Raw genomic sequence first — 21541 nt, forward strand, 5'->3', positions numbered from 1 at the left:
TGAGTCTCATAATACATTAATTCTTGCCTATGTTATTAGTATATGATTTCTTTCATTTGGAAAGTGCGATAATAAATAATGTTGGTAATTTTTTGATAATTATTTTTTAGAACTGATTGGTCGAAGACCGAATGGGTGTGTATTGACATATGATATAAAGACTGATTCCCCCATACAGTAAATTACAATGGTCTGAATAAAGTTGAATCGATAGAGGCTGCTGTTTCTACACAATTCACTGTATATAGAGAACAGAATCTCCCGTCATACAGGCTTTGTGAACCAGCCGTTGATTTCACAAAACTCTTCCCAACTTAAGACTAATCTTAGGACTTAGGAAGAGTCCCAACCCTGCACTGTAGCATGCAGACCTTAAGATTAATCCTAAGTTAAAACGAGTAACTTGTCCTAACTCGCCATAAGACGAGTCCTAACTCTTTGTGAAATCGACGGCAGGATATATTCTGTATAATAGTATGAACTTTTCTTTGTGCGTAATTTTGTTTAATACTGACCAGAGTTGTTGGTGCTACATGAACACTGTGCAGCCAGTATATCAATTTAGACCAGAGTTGTTGGTGCTACATGAACACTGTGCAGCCAGTATATCAATTTAGACCAGAGTTGTTGGTGCTACATGAACACTGTGCAGCCAGTATATCAATTTAGACCAGAGTTGTAGGTGCTACATGAACACTGTGCAGCCAGTGTATCAATTTAGACCAGAGTTGTTGGTGCTACATGAACACTGTGCAGCCAGTGTATCAATTTAAACAAAGCTAATTGCCAACTACATTAATTCCAGATTTTTTCTACATCATGAATTTTCAGAGCTCATAAACAAAATTTATTCAAATAATTATATTTTAAAAAGTATTTTTCTACATAATAAATGGCACACTAATAAATGATAATGTAATTATGCAAATTTAATTTTGATTTATTTTATAAGAAACTTAATGTTTATATTTGTAAACATTTTTGTGAACTTAAGGTGCTTACTGAGGGAATATGTGTACATGCATACAGCAAGGTTGACTTCATGATACATAAATTGAGTAATATAATACAAATAGTGACTGTTATGAATTTATTGGTGCAATATTTCCATGAGTTGAAATATGAAATGTTCTGTTTAATGAGGCGAAGCCGAGTTAAATGGATCACTTAATCTTTCAACGAATTAAAATATTTGCATCATTGCATGAATGCAAAACATTCATAATTTGTTTTAAAAAAATACCCAGGTATGTCATTTGGAGGAAAAACCAATCGCCAAAAACAGGTTTTGTAGTGGGTTGTGCGATGGTTATTGTTGTGATGATAACCATTGAACGCTGAAATTAATATCAAACAAGAAATTTGCTAGCAGTATTTTCTGCTTAACAGCTTTTTAAAACTGATTAACTACAAATAAATGCCTCTGAGAAAGACTCTGCTAGGGTTGAAACGTAGGGCCAATATCTATTTGTTTGCAATTATACATCAGGTCTTTTTGGTGAGTAAGCAAATTGCAACAGCCATTTCTGTTTTTGCACACAAATGCTCTCTGTGAATGGAATAACTGCATCTTGTGTAATATGTTAGATGTAACAAACAACACTATTGCAATATAGAAGGTTCTTGTTCCATATTTATGTTCATCCAATAATTTTCAGTTCAATAATATACTTTAAGATTCTACTGACAAAGAGATTTATGCATCAATTCAAACCCATGATTTGGAATAAAATAAAACAGTCTGACAGGAAATCTGTTATGAATTAACCTTGACTTTTGTGTCCAAAATCTGTGTGTACAAGCCAGACAAATTTTCAAGCTTAAGATTGTAAAAACATTTTAAGATTTATTTTCAGTCTATAAATAGCGCAACAGCTTCTCTCTATCCACCCTGAAGAACGGGGTCTTAGCATGTCTCTTCCCTCTTAGGTTGACCACATAAGGAAGAAGGGCGGGGCGTCTAAGAATACAGCCTAACCCTCCGGGGGTGTAGGCTCGTAGTTTAACCTCCATTCCATCAGCCGCTGTTACTGCTGCCCAACCTTAAAAAAAGAAAACAAATGTTCAAATTCCTGTAAATCAGCATTAAGCAGAGTTCATCTTTGATGTCACAATCGAAAAATCCAAGGTGGAGCACATTTAAACTTTTTCAAAAATGTTCACTGGAAATTGGTGATTTCAAGTCAGGATTCACTTCACTTGCAGGCACGGAATTACACGCAGGCCCCAAGGCTATGGCCTCCCATTTCCCTGCAACTTGGCCTCGGTGCCCCTTCAAAAGTTTCTCATTGACTTTAAGATTATCCAATAAAAGTGCCCTTTGCAAACTGAAAATGGCCTTGCCCCCTCAAAGATGAAATTTAAGGCCTGTGGTTGATAATGTTGTCTACTATCAACACAACAAATCAATGGATTTCTATTGTTGAAGAGGACATCTGAAGTTGGAACTTTGGCCACTTCAATTGTTTAGGAGAGAAGGAAATTGTGTTGTCGTTTCTTATTTATATTACATACCGACAGATGAGAAGAGTACATCAGCCGCACTGCAGTCCCATCCTACTCCATGGACCGTCATCTCCATTGGCTGCAATGGAGGTAGAGTCTTTAGTCGCTCCTTACCCCCTAGAGGTACCTGAACCAAAAAACAAACTTATTGTCAGGATCTCAAGAAAACGTTTAGACAGAGTATTTATAGGGGGATTTTGCAGTGCCTATATTTAATGACAACAACTGTGACAGCAGTCAGAGCATACACAAAGACTCCAAAGCTGACTTCTAAGCAAATTCAAAGACAACTTCCTAGATTCTATTATTTTCAAAACATGAACTTTCAAAAAGGTCATCTTAAGGTCATGTGATGTGTTGTTACCAATACCAATGCGATATAAATCAGGCATGTGACGGCAGTAAACAAAAAAAGGAAATCTTTTGGTTGTAAAGCTTTGATGGAGTGTGTGGAGTGCAATGCCATAACAGCATGGTATCATGGATGACAAGAAAAATGGAGATGGGGAAATAACAAATGTAAATATCCCTGTAATTGGGAAAGTTTGACATGCCTGATAGAAAGGGCCAATTTAACCAGCCCTGCCAATAGACAGTGTCAAATTTGGTTTGATTTAATTGACCAAGGATACCGTAGGGTTAAGATGATTTGTTTCACCTGTACCATCTTTGTACTGAGTATTAGGAAACCATGTATTCCAGGTTTTCACAATTAATTTAAAACTAAAGTTATAACAGTGTCAAATCCAAGCCTAATGTTGATACCTTTAAGCGACCATTCTCCAACCAGTGTTGATACTGCTCATCAGCTTTATCTGTTGAGACGAGACTGACTGGCAAAGCTTTAGAAGTAAAGACTGTGAAGAAGGCTGCCTTGTGACCCTTCAACAGAGACAGAGAAAACATCAATCAAGTTATTACACAATCGCAGGTTGAATATGAAAAGTGTTAACCTTTCTGCATTGATCAATTCAAATGTGGAGCATTTATTTTATATAAACATGATTTATTTTCCTGTATTCCACAGTCCCACATAATAAAACACATTGTTTTAACGGAAAAAAAAAGTGTGTTCTTTCCTCCTTACATTTTGCAAACTGTGAAAAGGGACTTATTGATTTGAGTTTAAATAAGTTTGGTTGCACTTTCCTGATGGTTACAACAGAGTGGTTGCAAACAGCTCTCATAATGAATGCCTTGAAAAAAACATTTACATATTAAAGTAGTTACAGGTAAGTTTGTAGTTAATTTTGGGTTGCTGCACATCTGTGTGCTTTGTTGTATCGCCACAACAAATGACCCAACACACTAGATGCACAAACACTACGCATTTTGACCCGTGGAATGGCCGACCATGGGAAAACAGTTAGCCGTGCGTGATGCCATTTTACCTGGCTGTTGACCAATCATAATCAAGGATTCATAGGAGCTTGATGTTAAGGGATGTTGTGAATCAAGTATCTCATCCAGACAGAACGACTCTATTTCCACCAATAGAGGGCCAGGATATATTCAATCTTCTTACCTCTAGATAATCCAGACGACCCATTCCACCGATGAAGATTGTATTACCAGGCAAGATGACAACAGTCTTAGGAAGGAGAACCTTCTTTGGCACTACAGCCTTCAATTCTTCCGATGTTAACTTGGTCAAAATCTTATAAGAAAAAACAAAAATTATCATTTAAGAGTCCCATTAAATTCCTAAGAATGACAAAGACTAGTGTTGTGACAGATACACTAGATGCTACCCTGAACAAAGATATTGATAAATTAGGGAGACCGCCAACACAGGGTTAGACTTAACTGAGTTGGTGGACTGCTAGCACCGTAACCTGGTGGTCGTTCAGATATAGATGAATTAAATTACATTGAGAAAGCCCACACTTTTACTGTCAATGAGCATTATGCTCAACATCAAGGCCTTCATTTTTTATGCATTTTTTTTGTGGAGGGAGTTCGGAAGATGTGAAAATTCTGTATTGTAAACAGATTCCAGACAGATTGGATGAGTATTAAGCAAACTCTAACCTGTTGATCATTGATCAATCCTGGGGTGTCATAAAACCATCGACCAAGATCAAACTCTTCATCCCTGAATGAAAACGGAAGCTTTTCCTTGTTTATTTTAGGAGCCAGTTGACTGGAAGATGACGAAGATGACACCTTGCCGACTGTGATTGAAAATGGATCACTATCATCTAACTCATTCTCATCTTTCTGTATGTTAATGTCATAAGATCTTCCAACAGAACCTACAAGAACAAAGAAAACAACAAACTTCCTTCTTGAGACTACATGCTTAAACCTACATGTTATCTAACAATTCCTTTAACAATCAAAATTGCTACATAAACCATTTCAGACATTAATTAAACTCTAATGACTATCAGAAGCTCATAGGAGAAGCATTTAGTGCATGCCAAGGTTTTTTTCAACAAAAATAATAGGCCCCCAAACAATCCCTAAAAACAATCCTGACCCTACCTCCAAGGCATTACCATGTAAAAATGGATAGGTAATGGCAGTGTTGCAACCAAGTCTTTTTTCCTGAAGTCAAGTCGCAAGTCAAACAAATTGGCAATTGGAGTCTGACTCCAGTCCAAGTCAGTGACTCGAGTCAATAACACTCAGTAATGGCATGTGTGATACACTCCATCCACTTTTTGGCTGAATCTGTATGAATCTCTATTCACTAATCTTGCATGATAATTAGCCTCTGCCATAAATCTCTCTCTTCAGTAGCATCATTTGACCTTTGATGGATCTTTCTTCATCAACCTTTCCTCACCTCGGACATAAGCCTCTTCATCCAGCTTCCCAATATCCTGTTTGTGCTGTTTCTTCTTCAACTCTTCCTTAGCCTTTGCCTGTTTACGTTCTGCCAGTAATCTTGTCTGTCGCAAAGCTTCTTTCTCGGCAGTTGGTCTTACAACTGGAAACCTGATATTTTGTGACATTTTGAAGAAAACAGTAACCAACATTGTATGTTTTGCCTGTCACTTTACGCACTTCGGTTTCAATTGAGGTAAACTGATTTAGCAACTATCAAATAGATTATCACTAGAGTATAGAGGCACAATATTTATATTTGCCATTAATTAGAAAGGAAGCATTTTATAATACAGTTGGTACTAGTTCCAAGCCTATACAACACTATATGGAAGCTATCAGACTCAGACTGAAATCCATTCCACATTTTCCAGACCATTTCTCAAGCTGTACAATATTTCACACACATCTTAAGGTTTGAAAGTAAATAATAGCTCACACCTTAAGGCTGTATACTATGAAGTGCTGTGTCTGGGGTTCGGTATGAAGATGGTGGGAGGAGTTTATGCACCTGTAATAATGTTAATTTTCATATAGGCCCTTCTTTTTTGTATGATCTGTCAATCATGTCAGTTTGTGAAATAAATGTATAATATATATAGGAACTATACCTGAGTAGATTGAGCGTTGTGCCTGGCCATCGTGAGATTGTAGCTTTACTAATCAACCATGATGCTTTAGCTTTGCAGTAGTCAGACTTAAGGAGATGGTTAAACAATGTAGACTTTCCAACATTCGTTGTCCCTGGCGAGTTAAATGTAACAAAATGGTTAAAAAAGTTTTAATTCTAGCAACGTTTCTTTACCGCATATACCACAAAGAATCCATTTAAGTTTTTACATTTATCAAGATTTTAAACAATGTTAACTTGATAAACTTTTAACCACAAAAAGTTACAGTCAGTGCAATGAAACCTAGCAATGACAGGAAAAAAGGAAAAGTTAAAATTTCAATGATGGAGCAGATCTTTTGGATTGTACTTCAATGTAATAATAGATCACTGCACAGTGTAGAAATTAACACAGACATTTCCAATGAGAAATGTACAAGGATCAGTGACCATAGTTTTCAAAATCAAAAGAATGTACAGAAAAAGTCATACCCAACAGTGGCCACTGATGAGGCTATTCCGACCATCATCATTTGGCATTTGGGCATTCAGAACAGTTGAACTGTTCTCTACAACAAGTAAACTTTCTGATTTTAAAATACAGAACTATGTCTGAAAAAGAGAGAACTTATTAATTACCAGGTCATTTCCTGGCAGGCAAGATACTGCACTGGTCATACGGAAGACTTAATAATTTGTATAATAAATTCCACATCAACTCAAGAGTAACAACAATAACAGGGGGTGGGGGCGGGTCTGTCAGGATTTTGAGATCCGCCCCTTTACTCATATTCCAAGCTTATAATATCTGTACACTACAATTTCATGAAGTGCACATTTTTGAGCTGTGTACAAACCATGCCTGCAGGAAGTCCAAGGGAGAATTTCACAAAGAGTTAAGACTAGTCTTATCCAACTCATCCTTGGACCAGCCTTAAGTTTTAAATTACTCCTACAGAGCAGGGCAGGTCCTAGACTAATCCCAAGTTAGGACTATATCTTTGTGGAATCGACCCGAGGCAACTGTGTGGCCTTTTTGTAAGCGTGTGATGTCACGTTACATGGTCTGTAAGTGCCCTTTTGAGACCTACCTATGAGATAAACATCTCCCAGTGAGCCCCACTTCTTCTGTAATGCAGTGATGAGATCCTCGATACCAAAGCCAGACTTGGCACTAATGAGAGCAACGTGTTTGACATTGTCACCATTACACACTCCAGCATCTACACATGCTTGTAGTAACTGTGTTCTCATGCGCTGGTAACAATCTTCAGAATCCTTAGGGAGCAGGTCAGCTTTATTGCCTCAAAAATAAAATTTGAAAAACAAAAGCAAACGATGAAAGTAACATTATTAATATTATTCTTGTGTGTTATGGATGGCAAAAATAATACAATAAACACAGAGAAGTTTTTGTTACCAAAATTGTTCTGACATTATATATGCAATCGCTAGTGACCAAACGGTTGACCACTCAAGTGTGATGAACATCTTCCAACACACCTACACGAATGTTCAGCAGCGGTTATTTATTAACTATATCAACCTGAAGATTGTAGGTTACATTTGATATAAAACTGTATCTGGGCAGATACATTATTTTTAGACAGTATTTGTTATTGACCCCCCCCCACTCCAAAAACATTTTCGAACATACAGATTGACCTCAATCCTGCAATATCTTTCTCTCGGATGTAACTGAACTCCCCACAAAAGTGTTTGCACTTGGATAAGCTGTGATCCCCGTGATAAGCAGTCATTATTTAGGCCTAGACCCAGCAACTGGGGCTCTGTAAAAATTGGTTTTAATTTTGAGATTTGCATTTTCATACTAGAATTAAAAAATGCAAATGTCAATTTTTGTTTTCAATGAGTACAGAGCCCCAGTACACTGGATGTAATTTGGGCCTGCAGTCCTGAATCTTTTATTTCAGTTAAGGATTTGGGAAGGTTTCCCCCAAGTACAATGTGGAGGATTAATATCATGCTGCACTATTTACAATAATTCAAACTCCCCACACAGATTCAAAAGAAAATCTGTCATGAAGGTATCCCTCTAGTGATTGGTCTATGCCCAGAAGTCTAATCCCTGACCCTCCTACATGAATGTCTTACCCACTATAACCATAGGTTTGCTTTCCCCAACAAGCTCCTTCAGGTTTGGAATCAGACTACAAGGGAAGTCTAGCATGTCTACAAGAACCAATACAAGGGCTTCTTTCTTCCTGATAGAGCTTATAATATCTCGGTAGTCATCCTCTCTGATGCTAACATCCGGAGCCATCTCACGATGGGTCATTAACCAGCATCTCTGACATACTGCCCTCTCTAGTCCATTATTATCCAAGAGCTCCTTAAACTTCTCACTCGGCATAAAGCCTGGTTGCTTAGCATCATGCCCTTGGAAGATAGCTCCACATCCTGAGCAGGGAACATTGGTAGATGGTAAATTAGGATCTGGTGTTCCGAATATCTTGTTCTTCTCCTTTTTTCTTCTGACTACCCTTTTTGTTTTAGATTCCCAAGCAGTCTTCAAAGCTTTAATTATCTCGGGCTCAAGGTCTGCAAAGTTATGATCCCCAATACGGAACTCCTCTTTTGACTCCACGAACTTGCGCTCAGCTTCTAATTTTGCTTTCAGAGGTCTGTTGCTTAATATCATCTCAGGAGATGTGTCTTCAAAACTTGTCTCCATCTCAAATGTAACCTCCTTGTGGTGATCTTGGTCGTCCTCAATCCTCCTAAATGTGGTTGAGGTTTCATGAGGTTCAAACAGCGATCTGAGGTTGATATTTTCTGACTTATTCGAATTGCTTTCAAACAATGTTCCTAACTTTTTGTCAAAAAGCTTCATGGCTTCCTTTGTCTTTGCGCTATAAGCATGATTATCAATGTGATTTTCTGCTGAGTTTGTGTCTATGTAGACTGGTGTGGACTTCTTCAGACTATTTCTTGTTTCCTTTGAAAAATGAGCTTGGTCTTGCACACTTGCAAAATATTGACGATCAAATTCATTTGTGTGATCTTTGCTCGGCTCATCAGGAGATGTGTGCTTGACTGGAAGACTGCTGTGATCTACCATCGATTGATTCTCATAATTTGCTACATTCTTAAAATATTGCTCATCAAAAGCATTCATTTCCTTGACATCATCAACAGAACGATGCGACTCTTTTTTGTGTAGTTTTGTTGAGGCATATTTGCTGTTTCTGAGATACAACATTTGATGCAATTCATCTTCAGTAGGTAGAGAATCTTGGAGGGCCCCCTCTGGGCTGTGAATGTCAATTTCATCCTTTTCATTTTCTTGTGTAAATTTAGGACAAGTCGTTGATCTTTCTTGCAATCTACCTTCCTTCGGTTTTCCTCTGGTCATAGGATTGCTTGCTAGTAATTGACCCACTTTCGACTTTCCAATTCTTAATGCTTTCTTGCCATTGTTTGATGAGGCATCACTAACAAAATTTGCAGCCTGATAATTATTCACTGAGTGTAATGGCACTGGCTTGATCCATGGAAGTAAACAAGTGCCCGAACTGAGATTTGTCAGTGACCGCTTGGATGATTTCATTTGCCCTTGTCTACTGTGCGTAGGCGGTGATGGGTTGTCCATAGTACACAGTGGTGCCCAGTTTAACCTCATCCAGGGAGCGTGGACGCAACTCTGCTGTACCGGGTGCTTGCCACTCAATCCCGGGCAGTGACTCAGCGCACACTGCTGGCCGCTTCGGTTCACGTTCAGTAAACTTGCAGGAAGCCATCGCGAACGTAGTGGACAACGGATCATTTTACAATCTTCCACAGTGATTATACAAGTTGTGTACTTGTTTGACGAAACAGTCTTCCAGCAAACAATGATTTTAAGTAATTCCACCGGGGAATCAACGTCCTGATTTACAGAATATGCGAGTGCATTTCGTAAACACTTCGCACGTGCAATGCCAGTCAGCTACCTCGTTCGATTTTTCCAAAGACTGTATTGTACAGTCGTCTTCCTATAAATACAAGAATCGTTTATTTTTAATATCAAGTATTACAAGTTTTTAACATTCGCAGCACTTTATATTTTATAATGCCATCCAAGTTCAAATTCATCTCAATTTGCAGTCGAAAGTTTAACAAAACTTCGGATTCCGCGGTGCAGGATCCATTACCCATGAGCACTCAGTGTTCATGCGAAAAGATGGCCGCGCCCACGAAAGTTGTGTTGCTGGCTTGCGGGTCTTTTAACCCCATCACAAACATGCATCTCCGGATGTTTGGTAAGTAGAATTTAGCCTATTTTGTTTTAAATACTTTCTTTTCAAATAATTGTATTTTTTCTGAAGGTGGTGTTAATTAAAAAACGGTAAATTTACATTGGCCAAAATGACGCCGATTACGGTATGCAGTCGGTGTTTGTTATTGTATATGTACGCAATCCATGCATGAATCATGTCGTACGTGTCGTATGTTCATGTTAAAATCTGAGTACACATAATGCAGTACTGTATGATGAAGATTATTCGTGTGTTCTTTACTTTCGTTTCGTCACACTGTTGACTGTTGAGTTGAGTAGTACCTTTTAGTAGGCAGGGTTATTTTTTAGCACTCAATTTTCTTATATTTATAATTATCTGGTATTCTTCCTTGGCAGCCTCTGCCCTGTCAATTTATAATGTCATCTGGTCATGTCTGTGTTTAGTTCATAGTTGCGATAACCTAACCCTCCTCCCGACAGACGCCAGGCAGGAGGGTTGCGGAGCTCCCTCAATGTGTGTAGGGCGAAACGGTTAAAAGCGTACAATTTCGACAGCTCGTCCCTACTAGTCAGCAGATTTGCTCCATTTTTACCACTTTTGAAAATCATGACACAAATTCTAGGAACACGAACTTGATCCTCAATGTCTAATGAATCCTACCATATCACTCAAAACACCATTGAGGAAATAATTTGAAGAAAAAAGACAAAAACTTACCAGATCCCCAAGCGAAAGAGTAAAAAATGTCCCAGGTTGAAAATTCGAATCTGAGGGGGGCGGAGCTTCGCTGTTTGTGCACGTCACGGACTCAGCGCTGCGTGTGGTGCATTCTGTATCCCTGCAACTGTGTAGCCGTAGTCTTGTACACGCGGTGAGATGCGGAAATCAGAGAAACAGAGCGCTCGCTAACGTGCGGTTATTACAAGCGTGTACAGTTTTTGCCATGCATAGATCAGAACGTTGGTTGTGTGTGACCCCGCAACACCAATGGTCTTGGAACCAAGACTACGGCTGCACAGTTACCGGGATACAAAATGCACTACACGCAGCGCTGAGTCGTCTACCCCGGTGACGTGCACACACAGCCGAAGCTCCGCCCCCCCTCAGATTCAAATTTTCAACCTGGGACATTTTTTACTCTTTCGCTCGAGTTCAAATTCATGGAAAATTACTTTTTTCTTGAAAACTACTCCACTTCAAAGAGAGCTGTTTCTCACAATGTTTGATACTATCAACCTCCCCATTACTCAATACCAAGTAAGGTTTTATGCTAACAAATATTTTTAGTAATTACCAATAGTGTCCACTGCCTTTAACAACCAAAATTAATTAATAAATAAAATATAAATATCTTAAAATAAATGCAGGCTACGAAAAAGTTAGGACCACATAAAGATGACGCAATTTGTGCATGAGTTGTGGGTATCTGCGACTGCGATGCATAGGGGGCCAGACCTACCAAGTCTCACGCATTAGGCAAGTCTCACACATTAGTTGAACGCGCTCCATGAGCGTAGACTCAAAACAACAGGCAGAAGTCGTGAGCGGAGGATTTTGATTAGCCAGAATTTGTTCTTTTTAGGGGGAAATAATCTGACACAATCGTACCTCCACATGAAAACCAGCAACATCTCCTGTGTACCTCATGTGAGTTTGAAGTATACTGAAGAGGTTTTTAATGCATTTTGAAACACTTTTTTTTTCCACAAATAAGTTTCTACAAAAAACTGTTCTTTGTTTTTTTTTCCAGGCAGACCAAGATTTTTTTCTCGGACGGCGTAAAAAATATATTAAAAATCAGGGGGGGGGGCTGTTGAATAATCTCACGCAGGTCTGGCCTCTGAACTTGGCATCTCACGGAGGCAGGGATATCATACAGATTTTAAATGGATTGACCCTAGTTGAGTGGGTCTAGCCACTTGGCAATCCCCACTCATGAAGCACAGTGTTTAAAAACAACCTCACAATGATCATGTATCCAGAGCTGAAACAACCTTGCTCCTATGGGTGTGTTAATCTTACCACTATTTTATCGGAGCATACCTTTTTGGATCATAAAAAGAGGGATTGATATTGCCTGCTGCCTAGAGGAATGAGGTTGAGCCCAAATTTATGCCACAATTGGGTCACTTTGGGAAAAACTTCCTTAAAATAAAAAAGATTGCTCACGATTGCTCGCATATTCCGTTTACAAGTACGTACAATACTTCATTGCCACACACCCAGACATTGTTAATTTTGCAATTATATTCTTTCAGTGAAATTGTTATTATCTTAGTGTTGTTGGTGAGTCATATCAAGAAGGTTTTACCAAGAGGGAAATGTTTAAAGGAAGGAAGGAAAGACATGAAGGTCGGTTTACATCCGTTTACAAATTACTGCTACTGTAGTCAGGTATTAAAAAAACACATTGATCTCACAACAATTGGAAGTGGGTTTGTACAAGTTTGAATGCATTATATCTACATGCGCTGTAGGACACTGGGAGAGTTCATTATTATCCAAAATAATGTTTTACTCAGTTTCCAAAGACATAACTAAGTGCGTACATTACAAAAGTATGGTGAATTTTAAGCCATTTTTAGCACACTTGTTGGTTAATAACCTACCTTGTACATAGTGACTGTCAAGTTGTTACAGTGTAGTACTTTTTACAGTTAACTTGAGAAATGTTTATTATAGAGTCAAAGTCTTTTGTTGTGGTTAGGCTACATTATTGCTTCTTCACTGGAAATTCAAAATAAAAATAGGTGTGGCATCGTTACCTTTGGAATATCATGATTTGATTGTACTTTGCAATAATATCGAAGTCTTAGGCTATATAGCGCACGTATCTACCAAACAAGGTACTCAAGGCGCTGAGTATATACAAACTTTCAGAAAGATAGGTTATTGCAGTGATGGATTTTGAGACCCAATTATTTAGCACCTTATTAGGGTTTACAAGAATGCATTATATTTACATCGTGTACATGCACTGTAGCAGTGTTCATTGTTATCCAACATGCATACTTTAACTAGCAGAACATATCACTGAATGTTCATTTTTTTTTTATTGTGTTCATGTAAACAAGTAATTAAGGGAAACATTTTTTTATGAATTTCAAAGTCAGAAATTGAAATCCACTTGTTTACAGTTAAGAGACTAAATGTGACCCGCTATGTGAAAATGAGTCAGATGTTGAAAATTTCAAGGATTGAGTTATATGCATGGCTGGAAAGAACACACCAACAGCAGTAATTTGGTATATGTCTAAGCTTTGGGGGGTATCGCGTTGCTGAGTAGTTACATGTACTTCCGTTTGAAATTAGCCAATACATAATTTTTGAAAAACGTATTACAAGTAAAGTGATGTTTTAAACTACCATTTCGCGCAAAAGGATACAAATTAGACATGAGTATGATCACAAAATTGTTGTTTTCATAGCTTTATTGCCTAAAAGTTACAGTAAGTGTTCTGAAGGTTAACCATGCAAATATAGATCTTAAAAAGAAAAGAAAAGAAAAAAAACATTTAAAAAATATTTTCCACATTTAACTGTCCATAACTTAATATGCATTGGGCGACATCTGACTCATTTTCACGTAGCGGGTCACAAATATTGTACAAGATGTACAGTAGTGCAGGTTTGATGAAGTAATTACTGCACAAGTTGCGCTTGTCAAGTACTGTTCATGTACACAGTAGTGCATTAAGGGTCTTATCCATGGATGGTTTGTCCTAAACCATGTTACTTGGCTCCAAGCTTGTTATAATAGTGCTTTGACCCAAAATGCACTATGTACATTGTACACAGAATATTTTATAAACTTTATTGAAAGTAAAATGTACTGAGACATGAAGTCTGTTAAAGAGATACACATGTTTTTATCTGGAGGTTGGACAATGTCAAGTACATAGTGTGTTTGCAGGTGAAATCATGTGTACATACTCCTTTTGATGGTAATCTGTTATGAACTAAGATCAGTTGGAAATCAATGATGAAGTAACAATTTAAAATCTCAAAAACTACTCATGATTCTCTTATTACTTAGGAAATAAAAGGGTTGTGACAAGCTCTTAAACGGCTGTTTAAAACCGGCAGGTAAATCGCTATGAATTGGCTCAGCGTAATAAAATTGGCGTACATGAGCTTGTGCGCCCAACACCCGGAAGCCAGCCGTTCTTTAACAACCTTTTAAACACCCCCACGTGCAGCTGCCCAACGTGACAAGCTCAAAATAGGAATAGTGAAACCATGGGGGGGGGGGTATGAAAAGAAAATATCCATAATTGATCAACATTGTTCAATTCTTTTCTGAATGTCAGGTTAGACCTGCCAATTTTTACCATTAACATAGTTCTGACTCTCTCATCTCGACATTATGTAATAACATTGAAATATGATACAGTTTGAAGCTTGTGTAGAAATGAAGATAATTGAGACTGGCACAGATCTGTTCAATGGTGTATGTAGTTCGCTCTGTGGCATGAGTACATGTGTAATAATGGATGAGTGATGTACATGTACCACAACAATGTTTTAAAGAAGATGTCAACTGGTTCCCTGACTGATAGTGTCCCACAGGGTAGAACTAAGCATAGGAACGTAAGCCATCGGGTCATTTTTACACCTTTCCCGACAAACTGGTCGCCCACACAAATTTGTATACTATCCACAGGTGCCATATGGCATCTTATAAGCGCTGTGAAAGTGGGTACACATCTTATGTTGTTATCAATCATCTAGACTACTTCATGATTTGACTTGCTCGATTATTCCTTCACAGCTCACTGACCTGAGATGGGTAGAAGATGATTAAAAAATAATAAGCCCTCCAAGAGACGCTCTTCATCAATTTTGTAGGTAGTGCGAGGATGTCATAAAAAGTTGTTTAAAAAATGACATATTTTTTTTGTGTATGGGCCTTATTTGACTGTAGGGAGTAAGCAAGAAGCTGAGGGACATGTTTTTTCTTACATTCACAAGTGAACAGGAATTGAAAGTTTGGGAATATTGTTCAAATAATCAAGAGAATATCTACTTATACAATATTAACAATTACAAAAGAGGACTCCACAGTTGATACATAACAGTTGGTGAAAACAGTGACAATTTTAAGTGCTGTCAAACATAGTTTATAAGGATAAAGGGATCCTACATGTACAACTGAATGAACCAAATGAGTACAGTATAACTCTTGGTTCTTTTTGGTTAAAAACAATCAAGCATTCCAAATCTGTAAAGCTGTGTGTTTTTTATGTCGCAGTCTTTTTTAATCTTATTTGAAAACTGCTGCAATTTGGGGAATTAGAACACATTTTTATAATAGTTTTTCAGCAACATATTTTAAGGTCATCCATAATTGTGCCAAGTGTGCATCAGTTTAGAATTTGAATACATTAAATGTAATTTGATCATTTGGAACGGTTTTATTTGAAATGAAACTACAGCATGTATTTGTAGTACTGTAATTCCATACTGTAGTGTAGGACTGCTAGATAGATGTCAAACTGATGGCATTTGAGGCATTTACTGAAAGATACTTGTGTTAGAACATAGATACGTTACACATTAGATACTGCACTGTACTACACAGCACCTTGTGGAATACAGTGCAGTTCTACACTACACCCACTTTGGTTTAACTTCATCCATTCATTCTGAAACACGTATATGTACACTGTATAAAGTTATTTTGCAATCAGGTCTTTTTATCGCTTGACTAGCTTGCCGATATTTGTGTTTTGTATGGAACCATCTACATGTAACTGACAATTCAGACTGTAAACTGCTGTCGAACCGGAAGTGTTCTTTTGTTAAAGGCAGTGGACACTATTGGTAATTGTCAAAGACTAGCCTTCACAGTTGGTGGGTCTCAACATATGCATAAAATAATGAACCTGTGAAAATTTGAGCTCAATCGGTCATAGAACTTGCAAGATATGAATGAAAGAAAAAAACATTCTTGTCACACGAAGGTGTGTGCGTTTAGATGGTTGATTTCGAGACCTCAAGTTCTTAAGAGGTCTTGAAATCAAATTCGTGGAAAATTACTTCTTTCTCGAAAACTATGGCACTTCAGAGGGTGCCGTTTCTAACAATGTTTTATACCATCAACCTCTCCCTATTACTCGTCACCAAGAAAGGTTTTATGCTAATAATTATTTTGAGTAATTACCAATAGTGTCCATTGCCTTTAACAGGGTCAGTTGAAGAGTGCTACTTTTTGTTACATTTAATGCATTTACCATCACCTACATTCTACACTTGTACCATTAAAAAATATAGGTATCCTTTTATTTTCAGAGGTTCATTTAATTATTTACACATTTAAATGTGCTACATGTATCTCATTGCCCCTAACCTTTAAGGAATACAAACACTGGTTGCATTATTTGTAAGGAATAAAAACACTAGTTGCATTATACAGGGATGAGAATTCTCTGAATTACATGTACCATTTTATTATATTGTGGCTTTATTTATGAATCCCAAAAAGTGACTTCTCCTGAAGCATACTAATTCTAACAAACAAAACCTACAGTTTAGAACTTTGCAGTGAAATGATGGCCAGTGAAGTGGAACAAATGTGAGCAAGTTGAATACGTGTACATGGGTGCATATTTTACTCTCATAAATAGTAAATAAATAATAAAATAAGTCAAATTATTGCAAGTATGTACATGTATCAGCGAATTCTTCAGTCTGATAAGAAACTTAAAAAATTTCTTTCCATATAACGCAACTTGTAGACCTTGACCAGCGTTAAAGAAGAGAAGTCTGTTTAATATCTCATTAACCTTAGAGCTACATCTGCTGCACATGGATGATTGATAGGAATTAGTCATTCCAGCATGTCAACTTATATTAGTTAGCCTGCAAGTTCATCTATACCAACTGTTCCATTCATTGGAGATATTGGATATGTTGTCATCATTTTGTAGTTTATGAGAAACTGAATGTAAGAACACAGGCTATGAGGCAGTCGGAGTAAGATGAAAATAAGGCTTTGAATTAGAGGCATCATCTTGGCGCCTCAATATACTCAAGTTGCATTCAGGGTGATTGATTGATGAGCGAGTCAAAGGCAAAGGATTGGTGTACAAGAAAATACTACAAGCTTCTTCCTAAAAGCTCACTGATTTTTTTTAAATATTACATGTAATACCACTACTACAGGCCTTAAACTTCTTTCTGGAATGTGTATGGCAAATCATCGCTGTTCAATTTTGTTTTTATGACACAAATTCCTTCAAAGAAACTATAGACATAGGCCTACGTGATGAGAGTTTCAGGAGGTTGTGCAACTAGAGATTAATTTATTTGTTAGACATTATTTGTAATCCATGTACCTCATACCTTTGCTTATTCTCTATTTTAAGTTTAAAGGCAGTGGACACTATTGGTAATTGCTCAAAATAATTATTAGCATAAAACCTTACTTGGTATCGAGTATAAGAAGAGGTTGATAGTATAAAACATTGTGAGAAACGGCTCCCTCTGAAGTAACGTAGTTTTCGAGAAAGGAGTAATTTTCTACGAATTTGATTTTGGGACCTCAGATTTAGAATTTGAGGTCTCGAAATCAAGCATCGGAAAGCACACAACTTCGTGTGACAAGGGTGTTTTTTTCTTGCATTATTATCTCGCAACTTCGATGACCGATTGAGCTCAAATTTTCACAGGTTTATTATTTCATGCATATGATGAGATACAGGAAGTGAGAAGACTGGTCTTTGAAAATTACCAATAGTGTCTACTGTCTTTAATCATTGGATCATTTATACTGATGTTTGCTGTTTTTAACAGATCTTGACATTGTTGGCCAAAAACATTTGGTTTATTAATATTTTCCATAAAAAAAGTACATGCAGAATGATATAAAGTAGGTGCAAATCAAACCCATGCAGGCTGTTAGGTGCTTCACTTGATTGAAGAACAACATCTTTGAAGCAAAACAAAAGTTTAAATTGTGGTAATAGAAACCCCAACAGAAACCTGAAATGCCATTGCTTCATCTCCTGACTCAGTATTTGTGTAGAATGTTTGCTTTTTATCTGAAGAGCTGTGAACAAGCAATTTTCTCCAGTTTTTAGTGCATTCATGATGAAGATTGGTAGACTGTTTGCTGAGCAGATTGTGTTAAATCCGCTACCTGACTCCATGCAATCAACAATACTCTTCATCCCACACACTGTATGTGGGTAGTATTTACTGAGAAATGGAAGGGGCAACGTCACTCAAATGTCAACATGTCTTATTTTCTATAACAAAAAAACTTGACGTCTTGAAAAGACAAATTCAGTCTAGATTTGGCTGGAAGCCACAAACTCTGAAATGTTTTGACAAATGGCTTAATTGCTTTTTTGTTTTCACTTAGTTACATTTTTAAAATTATATTTGATGTACGTGTTCCTACATTTGTACACAGTGTGTGCAAATTATGGGAATTGTGTGAATGATAGTAAATGTAGTTCTAAATTGTACTTGGGCCTATAAATAATAACAACATTTTAATATTTTGTGGAAAATACCGTAACAACTTGTGAGAGAGAAGCCAGAAAATTTGACGGAGAGCCACTGCGCTTTTCTTGCTGTGCAAAGTTCTATGTACGTGTAACCTGTAGACAGGTTGTGTAATTTACAAGAACTAACTAATTAACCAAGAAATGTACAGGTGTGCTTCCCTGGGAGTTGGCTTTATGTTGTTTTGATTAGATGCAAATCCCTTATTGCATCAAATGCAGATCCGGTCTCAAATTTGTTTTCCCTTGAGATGTTTGACTCAAGTGCTGTTGCTGTCTCGGTCGGGAACATCTATTATTTGTGCACCACTTCTTGGGAACTGTTTCAGCATTACCAATCTTTGTACACTATCGACCTCTGTTTTCAAATGTAAATTTCATCAACTTCAAATGGGCAACTCATCAAGTGATATTGGAGTAGGTTGAGGTACATTTGTCACCCAAATATCATGAGTGTTGCTGTAGAGATTTGATTTTATAAGAAGAGCTGTATTTTTAGAAATCAGTAACGGAACTTGGACAGACAGCAGTGTTGACAAAGTGCACTGCAGCCATTGCTTTTACTTGTAGTTTATGACAAAATGTCTTGTCATAACAGTCATGCTACATGAAGAATGACCACCAGCACTCTAGAACTTCATTCAGACCATGGCGCATATTTGTGTCAGTACTCTTTCAAAATTGTCCCATGGACTTCTCTGATGGAAGCGCCCTTTTTGAGAAAGGGTCCTTGACTTTGATGTCCTAGTAGAAGAGTGTGTGCCTAGAAATAGTTGAAGGAAAATAGAAGAGATTAATTCAAATGTTTTCTTTCTGACAAAATCTCTCAGACACTGTGTATGTCAGCAATGAACACTTAAGAAGCACTTTAATGAAACATGCTTGTATTCTGAAAATAGGTACCAGCAATTTGAAAATGTTGCTCTCTGTTTGTTTGATGTTAATCATTATATGAGCAAGAGGAAGCAAATTATAATCTTATTACCTCATTATAACATTCTAAACAAGAACACCTTGGGCTTAATACAAATAATTTGTGTAGGGGTTATACTTTACTGAATGCAAAATCTCAAACAAAGCACACTATGAGAATCAGATCTCAAAACACATACAAAACAAAATATGTACAAGTACATCTACTAGCTGCCTGGTGTGCGTACATCTAGCTGCCTGGCGTGCTAACACCATGTAGTGGCTTATTGTTGATTAAATTATCAAGAAGTTCTCGCAGAATAATGTTCTTAATAAACTGAACTGAATCATGCACTATGATATACCCATAAGATATAGACGCCTGATGCTCATTTAATCCAACTAATAATCTCTATTCGTTTATGCTACCTCACGTTCCTTGGACTCCACTTCATGAATTAAACATTTTGACTGCAATCTTCAAATCAACTTCCATATTACCAGTCTGCATATATATCAAGTAATTTTGCCACTGCATCAAAATATCTCCCCTCGTTGCATAACAGAATGGTGATTTGGGTACAGCTCCAAATACAAAGCAAAATGTCAAATTTGTAAAACTCTACTTTCCTAATCATTCCAATCCACTACTTTATAGAGAATGGAACGGAACTAAAAATTAGTACTTTTTGTAACAAATTTGTTATTTAACACTTTTTGACTAAATCTGTTTGTTTACACCCATGTTCACCCACAAATGTTTCACTATTATGCCCTAACGTGATTAGGATCATTTAGAAATGTGCAGTAATTCTGCACAATTTATGGTTTTCTTTTAGTAAGCAAACTCACCATAAATTTATTGTATAGGCCTACAAGACAGTTCTGGGTTAGGTTTCATTACATATCCCTATCAGTTTTGGTTTCCAATTTCAGACGTGTTTACAGGTCTGAAATTTAACAGGTCTGAAATTTTGTATCAAACCAAAGAAGCGATCCACGTTCAGATTAAAGGAACCCGTGCGGAAGTTTCCTACCATTAAATCTAAACAAATTGGATTCCACTCGCCATGGTAACAAATTACACGCTGAATTTTCACCAGCGTTGACTCCTAGTCGCCACGTCTAAATGAGTTTTCTGGATCGTTTGAAGGTTACGTTGTAGCCGACATTTAGGGAAGTTGTCACTAGCATGTCTCGAGTATTGGGTACGCACATTCATAAACTGTACTATGTGAGGCACATGGATGTGAGGCATTAAGTACTTGTGTTACCTGTTAAAAACAATGTCACTTTCAGTAATTAACTGTTTAAAGGCACTGTTACTTTTGTCTTAAAGGAATTTTAATTGTAATGTATATTTTATTGCTGCTTCATTGCTTTGGTTTTCCTCTCTCAGTATTTATTGTTCTAATGTGTAATGTGATTGTGAATGGTTAATTTTTTTTATTGCGCCTTTGAACAGCGTTTCATTGCCTCACTTTGAACTTTCAATTTAGGTTGTCTCTTTTTCTAATTTTCATGGTTGTTCTCTGCATTGAAAAATTGTAATGTAAATTTTCAATTATAAAAACCACAACGGAATTGACTGGGTAAATTTTTAAATGATTTTCATTAATTCATATATTTGATCCTCTCTCTAAGTCATAGTGTTAGGCCTATGTGGTTTTGAATGGTTTAATATTTTTTATTGTACATTGTCGTGCGCCTTTGAATAGCATTGTCTGGAATTGGTAGACACTCTTAAACTTTATGGAAGTTAAAAAGACCTTTGGTTAATAAGCCTCCAGCTTCTATTTTTTCCTGCCTCTTGAACTTATTCATCAGGATTTTTAGTGATATCTTAAAAATGCAACCACCATGAAATGAAATTTTGAGATTTTTGTTTTATGTACTTAAAACAATCGATGGTTCGAAAAACCAAAAGTATA

The 21541-nt window shown here is 37.1% G+C and overlaps 2 protein-coding genes across 2 annotated transcripts in view; one reads left to right on the top strand and one right to left on the bottom strand.

The window, feature by feature from the left end:
- Positions 1-1615: 1615 nt before the first annotated feature.
- Positions 1616-10060, bottom strand: LOC117295128 (nitric oxide-associated protein 1-like). Its single transcript, XM_033777693.1, has 9 exons — positions 8063-10060; positions 7039-7251; positions 5949-6081; positions 5297-5448; positions 4537-4760; positions 4031-4162; positions 3271-3387; positions 2515-2632; positions 1616-2042 (listed from the first exon to the last, which is right to left on the bottom strand). Exons 1-9 carry the CDS (start codon positions 9732-9734, stop codon positions 1858-1860), a joined length of 2946 nt encoding a protein of 981 aa, XP_033633584.1. The 5' UTR covers positions 9735-10060; the 3' UTR covers positions 1616-1857.
- LOC117295130 (nicotinamide/nicotinic acid mononucleotide adenylyltransferase 1-like) overlaps positions 8368-21541 on the top strand; it is a 46284-nt gene continuing 33110 nt past the window's right edge. The window contains exons 1-2 of the mRNA XM_033777694.1: positions 8368-8385; positions 10055-10209. Coding sequence (XP_033633585.1) covers positions 10104-10209 — 106 coding nt within the window. The 5' untranslated portion in view covers positions 8368-8385; positions 10055-10103. The remainder of the gene's footprint in view (positions 8386-10054; positions 10210-21541) is intronic.

The sequence above is a fragment of the Asterias rubens genome, chromosome 9 (assembly GCF_902459465.1).
Source record: "Asterias rubens chromosome 9, eAstRub1.3, whole genome shotgun sequence".
NCBI lineage: Eukaryota > Metazoa > Echinodermata > Asteroidea > Forcipulatida > Asteriidae > Asterias > Asterias rubens.

Excerpts from the sequence above, each read along its gene's own strand:
- LOC117295128 (XM_033777693.1), bottom strand. The coding sequence starts at position 9,734 with ATGATCCGTTGTCCACTACGTTCGCGATGGCTTCCTGCAAGTTTACTG. Across the intron at positions 6,082-7,038 it reads GGGAGATGTTTATCTCATAG|GGACAACGAATGTTGGAAAG; the intron begins GTAGGTCTCAAA and ends TTAACTCGCCAG. Across the intron at positions 2,043-2,514 it reads TGTACTCTTCTCATCTGTCG|GTTGGGCAGCAGTAACAGCG; the intron begins GTATGTAATATA and ends TCTTTTTTTAAG.